This window comes from Olea europaea, unplaced genomic scaffold (genome assembly GCF_002742605.1).
Source record: "Olea europaea var. sylvestris unplaced genomic scaffold, O_europaea_v1 scaffold1024, whole genome shotgun sequence".
Classification (NCBI taxonomy): Eukaryota; Viridiplantae; Streptophyta; class Magnoliopsida; order Lamiales; family Oleaceae; genus Olea; species Olea europaea.
In genome coordinates, this window is record NW_019227569.1 from 44988 (window position 1) to 55683 (window position 10696).

Genomic DNA, 10696 nt, shown 5'->3' on the forward strand with positions numbered 1-10696 from the left:
TGCAATATTACACGAACCATATTTGAACGGACGATAACATAACAAGACGAGACCCAATTTTTCATTACCAACCGAACGGGCACATTTTAATTATTTATTTTCATATTATCTTTTATTTTAAACACAATTGAAATGGAAAATACAAAAATAAACGAAATAGAGATCATGTTCCCGTCCACTCGAAGGAAGGGACTGAGTGTGAAATTTTGCCAATCCGTAAATCCAGAGCTCTCTGGACAACAATCTTCTCGATTGACAGTAAAAGGTACATTTATTTCCCCACTATGGGATATGGGATAAATTCGACACGGCAATAATAAGATTTGATATAAAATTGCTCAAAGGTTTCCTTCCCTTAATTTCTCACGATTACATTACCATACTCCATTGCCATTATTGAGCTGTTCTCGACCCTTTGTAAGGCAGAGATGAAATAAAACGAAGAAAATTACATAAGATACGAACCGGACGATAGCAACCAACAAATCGACCTTATAAGCGAGCCTTGGCCGGATCCACACTTGAACTCTGCATCATAACCAAGGTTTAAATTTCTTAAGAAAGCAAAACACCCGCACAAAGGAATGTTACACTGAATCTATGTTCGGGAAGTGTTTATAAATGCTCATGCTCAAACCACTTATTATTCACACATTTCGTAGAATTCACAAGTATTACCCACTCTTCCACCCCTCATTTCTATCTGTTTATAAACACACTTCCAAACATACTCTAAGATCCAATTGAATATAATGTGTGAAGCAGCTTAACCATACTACAACAATACTTGAACATTTGGTGCACAGTAGACTGCAGTAGAAAATGTAATAATTATAATTTTAATACTGTCCAACGTTCTACTCCACCCCACCAAACATTCCATTAATGGAGAAAATTCTTAAGTTAGAAGGCTTTCAAAAAAACAAAAAAAAAATATTGAGTATTCCAATGAACTTGAAAATGACTATTGTAAGTATATATAACTACGATAAACTTACCAATAGGTCCTTTCTTGCAACCTAAGTCAGTTAAGCGTAACATTTTTTGGACAACTAAGTCTTACTTTTCAATATCTATTACCAAGGAACTCCTAGAGGGTTGTGTATCAATAATGCACAAAGAAATAACTTGAAATTCTCACCAGGGTAGCTCCCTTCGCAGCTCGCTGGGCCAAATAAGAACAGGGCTTGAAGAATCCTCCATACAAATTCGACCACTCCTCCAATCTCGAACAAATGTATTTAGATCCAAGAGTATCAGCCCAAAACATGATCCCTCCCCTGGTCGAAGAGTATTATAAGGAAAAATAATAATGTTAAATTTTAAATGAATTCTTTCCAATTCAATATAGTAAACAAACCTGTAAGGAGGAAATCCCATGCCCATAACAGCAGATATGTCCAGATCGGCAGCTTTGACTGCAATTCCTTCATCGAGCACTCGACAAGCCTCATTCACCACGGGAAAGAATATCATCTCCACAATATCCTTGTCCAATAATTTCGTCAACTGGATGCAAAGTTTAAATCAAAAAATTCAGAGGTCAAAATATACAATCATTGTAATAGCAAATCGGTACAAATGAGGGAGTAACCTTAGGATCAATGGTGACACCAGCAATCTCCCTTGCCTTCTCAATGTATTTCTTTATTTCTGGATCTGGGTTGGCTCTGCGTTGTTCATCATAAACATAGAACCCTCTGCGAGTAGTTTCACCTAAAGCAAGAGGAATTTCCATGAAACACTTCAGTTGCTAAAAAATACGTCAAATTACCCAATTACCCATATACTTACTATCCAGTACTGTCTAATCCACCTTACCAAATATGCCAATACAAGTTAGCAACAAGTTTCAAGACTACAAGAAAGATTTACCAGCTCTCTTATCCTCTTGCATAAGCGGTATCAACATTGATTTGTAAGTTCTCTCTGGGAAATTCAAAACAAATTGGCCGCCGGTAGCAATTGCAACGCCAAAACCCACAAGGTCGCACAATCTATGGAAATTATAATTATAACCATAAGCAGCAACGCAACAGATTTACTCCTTACGTAGCAGTAAAAGTCATATAATATATCTTGTTACATAATGGGACTGCAGGGGCATAATAATACCTGAATGGGCCCATAGGCATTCCAAATTTCTTAATTGCCCTATCAATCTGGTAGATATTTGTACCACGTTCAACAAGTAATAAGGCAGCTTGAGTGTATGGAAAAAACATTCTGTTGACAGCAAAACCAGTGCAATTTCCAACCACAACTGGCGTCTTCTTTATCTTCTTTCCAACATCTAGTAAATCTACAATTACTTGAGGCGATGTCTTCTGAGTACGAACAATTTCCAAAAGTGGCATCACATGCGCCGGACTGCAATAAATATGAAATATTGTCATATTAAAGGAAAAATACATGAAAACCAATAAAAAACAGCCTAAATTTTACCTGAAAAAATGGGCACCAATGATACGATCCTGAGATTTGGTCTTCTCCCCAATAAGATTTAGATCAATAGTGGATGTATTACTTGAAAGTATGCAATGCGGGGGACAAAATTTTTCAAGATCTGAAAATATTTGCTGCTTCAGAGACACATTCTCGATGACAGCCTATTCCACAAGTTGGGAACACAAAGGGGTCACCCAGAGAAAGAGAGAAGGGCAGGGGGTGGGGCGCTGAATATACACTTACTAATAATATATCTCAAAGTTACCTCTATGACCATGTCCACATCTCTAAAGCTTTCGTAATCAAGGGCACCCTTGAGTAAAGAAAGAGTTTTCTCATACTTCTCTTGACTCATGTTCCCTTTTTTAACACGGCTTTTCAAATTTGCTGAATGACATAAATAGCTAACAGTTTTATTTTCTATTGAATGCAATCCTAAATGTCAAATTGAGGTTCCAGCCTTTCTCACCTTTTACTCTATCAATCCCAGATCGTAGGAACTTGTCATTGACTTCTTTCAGGATAACTGGGTAATTACTAAGAATCAAAGCCGTTGCTATTCCAGAACCCATTAGGCCACCACCAAGTATTGCTACCTTGTTGATTCGCCTTGGTTTCAAGCCTAGATCGCTGACGCCTGGAACCTGTTTGTAATTAGAGAGAAAACCACCAGTAATTTTTAATGGGTAGCTAGATAATATGACAAGAAATAAGAACTGGGGAGTCAATGGTAAAAATATATCTACTGTGCAATTATTGGTAACTTCTATCAGACTGCAAGGGCAATGATATAAATATAGCAAATCTAAGTTTACTCAACCTTTGTGGTACCACGTTGGGCAAAGAAAATATGGACCAAGCTCTTGCAAGTGTCTGAATGCAGGAGCCCTTGGAATGCTTCAGCTTCCTGGCAATATTAGATATCTGCTGATCTTAGGACATGTTTAGGTAACATGAATAAACACAATTCAGCATTGAAATAGAAATGAACCTTCCAAAGCCCAGCACGAGGACCCGAAGTTATACCCTCCTCAATAACATCAATGCAAACTAACGGATGCATGAGGTTTGGAGCCCGTTTACGGGTCTGAGCTCGAGCAAACTTTAGTATTTCCCTTGCCTCGCCTAGAGGTTCTAACTTGTCAGTCCTGTAGAAACTGTTTATCCAAGGTCTTTTACGCTCCAAAATATCAAGAGCCCACCGACGAGCAGTATTCACTAATTCATTTGGCGAAGCTATGGAATCCACAAGGCCTAAACTTAAAGCCTCCTGCCCTTTTACAGGCTTTGAAGTCTATGTAACAGAAAGAGAAAGAGACAGAGAGATACATGCATTACATATAAAACAAAAGTTAACAAGCTACACACCCTAATTATTGGAGTGATAAATAGGCAAAGTACGGCTTACCAGCATCATTTCAAGCGCCTTCGCCAGACCTACTAGGCGTGGCAGTGCCTGTGTTCCTGGGATATAGATGATCGAGAGGTGGTATAAAAGCAAAGGAATGCGATATAACTACATGGTGTGATATGAAAATACTCCACTCAACCAATTAACAAGCACTAGGTGGGGACATTCATTGAATTGGATGCAGAATTACATTTCAAAGTTCTTTCGCCCTCATAACAAAGGGACTATAGAGGATTAAATCGTAATCAAGTGGCAATAACAAATCAGTTCAGAAACTCAAGCAGGACAGAAAATAGTAACATGGAGAGAAGAAAGTTAATGTCCATTTTCTGAAGTCATTTATTCACCCACAAGCATACTTTGCAGCACGGACACTTCAATTAGGATAGCGTGTTCGTGTTGGATACAAGTCGGACACGTGTCTATACCGACATTTCTCGGATATTCTACCATAATCATTTTTCATTTTTTTTTTTACTAGAAATATTATATAGTTTTAACTCAAAGTTATTAGTAAATAACAAATAAGTACTCATATTTAAAAATATTCACCAAAAAAAGTTAATAACAAGTATAAAACTAAATTTATACTATGACGTGTCGTGTCAATATTTTTTTTTTTTAAATTGTGTCTCGACGTATCTGACATGTATCCATGTCAATGCATCGCATGAAGGAAACAGATAGAAGTGAACCACCAAACACTTCTGCCAATACCCCTCAACTTTAATACAAGTAACTTGCACAAAGATATTTATATTTTCTCAATTCCTTAATAGTGCTTCCCACATCTCAAGGGCAATTGGATTTGTCTTAAAGTTTCATGCTAAAAACATTATTTATATTGCTTAATCATGTTAAAACATCAACACTTCCTCCACCAATCTTAATCATAAAATAAAACCACCACCACCACCCCAACTTCTTTTGCATCTTTTCCTTGACAAGACCTAACTCTGTCCATAGATGCATTTCTTAAAGTCTCATGGAATTTTTGGCATCACAGTATTATTAGTTCTTATAATTGCCAGATAAAATCACCCTTTTAGGGTCATTCTGTTTTGGCCATCTTATGGAACTTTAATTAGTGAGGATGCAGATCCCAGCAAAAACATATTGGCATGCTTTCCAGCCCGAGACAATTTTGCAATTTATTTTTTGATGGGTTTACAGGTTACCCAATCAATAGCTCTTTGTTTCCATTTTTTTTTTTTTTTTTTTTTTTTTTTTTTTTGGTTGGAAAAATGAACTAAGAAAAAATATATTCTAAAAAGTGTAAAGCGCGACTAGGCGTAGATGAAAAGCTTCAAACTTTTTGAGCTTAGGCCTCAAAATTATTTAATAATTAAAATAATAAATACCAAACATCTAAAATTATAAAATATTATATTTACTTAATAATTCCTACAATTAGTCAATTATACAATTCTCAAGTTTTCAAAATACAAAAGCTACACTATTTTTTATAGTTTTAATTTTTAACTAGATAAGTCTTACTTAATAGATTTATAATAATTTCATACATACTCTCGAAATTTTCAACAAAAAGATAAGTCTCAAAATCATAGTTAGATTATATAGATTGCGCTGTGCTTAAATCTTATATAAATCTTTATCGGATAAAGTGATTTTTGACTTTTGTACAGAGTCATTCAAAAACTTAAAACTAAAGTCAATTAAAAACCTTTTAATAAAAGGAAAAAAAGAAAAAAAGAAAAAAGTTCATAAAATAAACCAAATAAAAGGTTTTTAGAAAGGGGGAAATTTATAAAAAGAAATTGATAAAATGCCTAGTCAGGCATTAAATGGTCAACTTGCGCAAACTATCAATACAAAGCGTTTTGCTCGCACCATTTTAGAACACTAGTAAAAATTACTCACAATTAGATACGGGCCCCAAAAAACAAATCGATTTGCTTTCCAGTAGAGCTATTTTTACAACTTATTCCTTGAAGGGTAATATGGGGTAAAAGGTTACCTAATCAATAGATATTAGTTTCTTGTTTTTTTCTCTCTCTCTTTTTTATTTAAAGCCTTTGTTGACAACCATTCTTTTAAAACTCTTTTTTTCACACTCTCATTTTCAATCACATGTTCTCACAATAAAATATTCTTCATTTAAATCTAAAACTTTTACCTACTCTTAACTAAACATTCTCCAAAAATTTAGAAGGTGTTTGAGCCCCATTTTTATAAGAAATGCGTTTCGGAATACTAGATTGATAGAGAATGTATAGTTAAAAAATAAAGAATTTTTTTTGTTTATGTGTAATATTATTTTAATGAAGAATGTGTGATTAAAAAGAAGAGAGAAAAACGTATTTGAAAAAAATGGGAATCAAACAATGCCCTAAAATTCAAAAACTCATTCTTTCCAAAACAAAAAAAGGAAAGAATTTCATACATACTCTCGAAGTTTTCAACAAAACGATAAGTCTTAAAATCATAATTACATTATATAAATAGCACAATATGTAAATCTTATCTAAATCTTTATCGAATAAAGTGATTTTTGCCTTTTTTTTTTTTTTTTTTTTTTTTTTAAAAAAAAATTTTTTAAAAAATTAAAAAAAAAAAAAAAAAAAAAAAAAAAAGAGTATCTTTTCCACTAGGATTTAGAATTTAGCTTTATTTCAATCCCTTCGAGCTTAGATTGAATACGCATAATAGATAACTGAAACGAAGTTTTGATTCAAGTTGAAATATTAGTTTGACTTCTATTAGGAATTAAAATCCTACCGAAATGAATTAGTGCATCCATTAACAAAAATATGTGTATGCAAAGACAATGAAATTGCAACTTACATGTACAAAATATAGAATAGAATTTTGACTTACAGAAATCAAGATAAGTGCAAGAAAAATAAGTAAAACGACAACTTACGAACATTTAGAAAAATGTAGAAATTAGAAGGGAATGAAATAAAGCGAGATATGCGAACGCAAATTTTCATAAGACAAGTTTTGTCGCCCACACTAGTGCTAACATGATCAAATGGATGTTTGTCACCCATGATACAAAGTTTCTTCCAAAATTAGTATAGCACAATATTAATTTTGTAGGCGAACCAAAGCTTGGCTATACTCTTTTAGAATGGAGGATATTGAATGCTAATTATTGAACAAGAAACTCAAAAATAATTTGAAAATTATTTTGACAAAATTTGGAGAAGGAAAATTGATTTGCAGTGAAAAGAAGGAATTAGGAGGGGTCCTATATATAGATTTTCACGTGTCTCTTAGAATGATTGCATCTTTTGACACAAATTAATTTTAACCATTAGATATAGATAAAGTCATTCAAAAACTTGAAACTAAAGTCAAATAAAAGCCTTTCAAAAAAAAAAAAAAAATTGTTAATAAATTAAAATCAAATAAAAGGTTTTAAGAAAAGGGGGAAAATATAAAAAAAAATTAATAAAGCACGCCTAGTTGGATATTAAACGGTCTACACAAACTGTCAAGGCAAAACGTTTTGCAATCGTGCTTTTTAAAACGTTAGTAAAAATTACTCACAATTAGATGCAAACCCCAACAAAAATGACTCGATTTGCTTTCCAGCAGAGCCAATTTTTTAATTTATTCATTCATGGGTAATATGAGATAAAGGTTACCCAATGAATAGATTTTAGCTTCCTTTTTCTTTCTTTTTTTTTCTCTTTTTTTGTTTTAAAGCCTCTATTTGACAACCCTTCATTTTCAAAATTTTGTTTTCCCATACTCATTTTCAATAACACATTCTAAAATAAAATATTCTTCACCTAAATCCAAAAGGTTACCCAATGAATAGATTTTAGCTTCCTTTTTCTTTTCTTTGTTTTTCTCTTTTTTGTTTTAAAGCCTCTATTTGACAACTCTTCTTCTTCAAAACTCTGTTTTCCCATATTCATTTTCAATGACACATTCTAAAATAAAATATTCTTCACCTAAACCCAAAATTTTTCCTAATTTTTAACCACCTCCAAAAATTTAATATTTGAAAACTCCCCCCCCCCCCCCCCAAAAAAAAAAAAAAAAAAAAAAAACAAAAAATAAAAGAGACAACCCCCCCCAAAAAAAAAGTCAAATATGGGCAAAAATTACTGAGAGTATCAACAGTATTATAGCATTATTCAAAAAATTTCCATACCTCCAAATCCAGGAATTATCCCGAGCTGCAGTTCTGGTAAACCTAGTTGTGCATTAGGCGTAGCTATGCGTGCATGGCAACCCTGAAAGCAAAGATGGAAAAGGTAATCTCACAAATTCAACAAGAAAGTATAGGGAACAGAAACAAACGGCAGAGCTCACCATTGCCACTTCTAATCCTCCACCCAGTGCTAGACCATCAATAGCAGCCACGGAGGGCTTTCTTGCAGCTGAAAAAAAAGTAACCCATGAAAAAAAATATATAAACAAATAATGTAAGAAAAACAACTATTATGCTATAGCTTGGTTACTATAGGCTAAACGATGGCAAAAACCCAACAATATACCTGCCACAGTATCACATAGAATCTCCAATGACACAAAACCAGGCTTCGGTGCAGCAACTGAGATCAATAGAAGGCCACATTAGCAAAGAAGTGTTGAGGCAACGGAAAAAACCAAATAAATAATTAAAATTGAACACATAACATGTACCATTTCCTCCTTGGATTTTACCAAATGCAGTGATATCAAATCCACCAGAAAACTTGCCTTGTGCGCCTGTGCGATCGTGATAAATTATATCCCCTATTTTAGTCATCTACAGTACACAATACAAAACAGCATTCAATCATCATTTACCCGTGACAACAATTGCCTTCACGTCATCTCTTCTCAAAGCTTGATCATAACTCTCTTTCAAGCTATTTAAAACTGAAAAAAAATAAAATAAAATAAAAATGAAGTTAAGCAAATGTTTGAGTGAGCAAGAGAAGCCAATCACTAACTGCAATCCCCTAGCTACAGACTGATCATCACTGTACCCCCAAGGGCCCCTCCTCTCTATGTCTCAGTGTTTGTGGTATGCTCGTGCACATTCTATTTTATTCATTGGGCGCGAGGAAGTTCTTCCCCAATTGTGACCCTATGATTTTCTGTAGGTTATGTATACAAAATTTTTATTTTTATTTTTTTCTTTTTGGGGTGTGTTTGTGGGCGGAGGCAATAAACCATCTCTCCGCAAACTTCGATATTTAAAGCCTAGCTAGCCAAACATCTTCTTTAATACCAAAACGCCCTCCAATTACTATTAAACCATTATTCGAAGTCATTAATTAAATGCAAATTTATTTATCAAAGCATCTAAATTACCTCAAATTTATTCATGAATCTATAAATTTACTGGCCTTTTCACATAGCTAAACTTTTGCAAATAAAAAGAAAAATACCTCATCAATTATCAGGTAGAACCTTGTAACAATAGTAAAAAACCAAGAAACCATAATCAAAAATTAAAAATAAGTTTACAGTTTTCTGTGAACACAGGTGAGTTGCAATTCTGAGAAAATTAACAACGGCTTAAGAAAAAACAATGAAAGCTAACCAAAATCAACAAACACATCAAAAATTTATATTTAAAAAAGCCATAATTTGACACGAACGTCAAGAAAAAAACTTTCTACAAAAATTCAAAACGAACCCATCAAAGAAAAGTGAAATTCAATCCTTAAGTCCAAGATTTTAGTAATACTAGTCAGGGTACACAAAGAGATCTGAAGCGAAAGTAGCGAAATCGATAATAGTACCGTCCAGTGATAGAGAGTTAACAGGAGGATTGATGATGGTAATGATGGCTACCCCATCATTTCCAACCTCGATTGTTGTTCTTCCCTTTGCGCTGTTCATTTTTTTCTCTTGATTCTCTCAGAATGCAGATCAATTTCTTTTCTTCCAAAGAAGAATGGAGAACGAAAATGGGATTGTGTGATTGGTGATTTTTGGTGTATTTATTGATGTGGCGTATTTAAGGAGGTGTCGCGCCTGGGAGTGTGAACAGGGACGTTAAGGTACGTTTGAAAGGCAGCTCAAGATATACACGACGATGTTTTTATGTGCTCCCTAGTGAGGAGATTGAACCGCACACCCTAAAATGTGATTCATTTAGAGTTAATGCCCCATTTGGTCTCTTTAAATTTCATTACATTACATTTTATTTTTTTATTTTATTTTTAGTCACACAATCATTCATGAAATAATATTACACGTAAATCTCTTTTTCCTCATTTTTAAGAGAAAAACACTATTCCGCTTATTTTTATTTCCCAAACATGGGGGCCAAAGGGGGTTATGTTTACTACCCTTTGGCTTCTGTCCCATTAAATTAAATTTTATTTTTTTTTTTATTTTCAATCACAGAATTTTTTATAAAATAATATTATACGTAAATCGAAAATATTTCATTTTTTTAACCACTCATTTTTCAAAAAAATATTATTTCACCCATTTTATTATGAAAAAATAAGGGTCAAACGAGGTCTAAAACAATTTACTTCCCTTTAAAACAAAATTTTTTAAATTTTGTACTTATTTTCAATCACACATTTATACAATAAAATATTTTGTACATAAATTCAATTTTTTCTACTTTTTTTTATCACACATTCCCAAAAACAATTTACTCAAAACTTCTTTCTTTCTTTCTTTCTTTTTTTTTCAAATAATGATCTTCAAACGGGGCCATATTTAGCCCCTATTTGGTTCCCATTATTTTCTCGTTAAAATAAAAAATATGACCGTTATCCATCACATAAAACCACCAAATTTGAATTTATATCTTTTATGTGGGGCCCGTAACAACTATATTTTTCATTCTCATTCTTCCAAAAATGAGAAACAAATGAGGGCTTAATGTTACATAGACAGTGTTAA

At 33.3% G+C, this 10696-nt stretch overlaps 1 protein-coding gene across 2 annotated transcripts; it reads right to left on the bottom strand.

The window, feature by feature from the left end:
- Positions 1–229: 229 nt before the first annotated feature.
- LOC111372764 (glyoxysomal fatty acid beta-oxidation multifunctional protein MFP-a-like) lies at positions 230–9869 on the bottom strand. Of its 2 annotated transcripts, XM_022995158.1 has the most exons (18): positions 9574–9869; positions 8630–8701; positions 8483–8548; positions 8335–8391; positions 8150–8217; positions 7989–8070; positions 3857–3912; positions 3440–3742; positions 3269–3355; positions 2918–3092; positions 2714–2835; positions 2446–2609; positions 2116–2370; positions 1876–1997; positions 1595–1716; positions 1361–1509; positions 1142–1280; positions 230–528 (listed from the first exon to the last, which is right to left on the bottom strand). In XM_022995158.1, the coding sequence occupies exons 1-18, from the start codon at positions 9671–9673 to the stop codon at positions 493–495; spliced, it is 2175 nt and encodes a 724-aa protein (XP_022850926.1). In that variant the 5' UTR covers positions 9674–9869; the 3' UTR covers positions 230–492. The 2 variants fall into 2 exon arrangements, with proteins under 2 accessions (XP_022850926.1, XP_022850927.1); XM_022995159.1 differs by lacking the exon at positions 8630–8701 and having other exon boundaries at positions 235–528; positions 8483–8588; positions 9574–9695.
- Positions 9870–10696: the final 827 nt, after the last annotated feature.

Excerpts from the sequence above, each read along its gene's own strand:
- LOC111372764 (XM_022995158.1), bottom strand. The coding sequence starts at position 9,673 with ATGAACAGCGCAAAGGGAAGAACAACAATCGAGGTTGGAAATGATGGG. Across the intron at positions 1,510-1,594 it reads GTGTCACCATTGATCCTAAG|TTGACGAAATTATTGGACAA; the intron begins GTTACTCCCTCA and ends CTTTGCATCCAG. Across the intron at positions 1,281-1,360 it reads ATGGGATTTCCTCCTTACAG|GGGAGGGATCATGTTTTGGG; the intron begins GTTTGTTTACTA and ends CTCTTCGACCAG.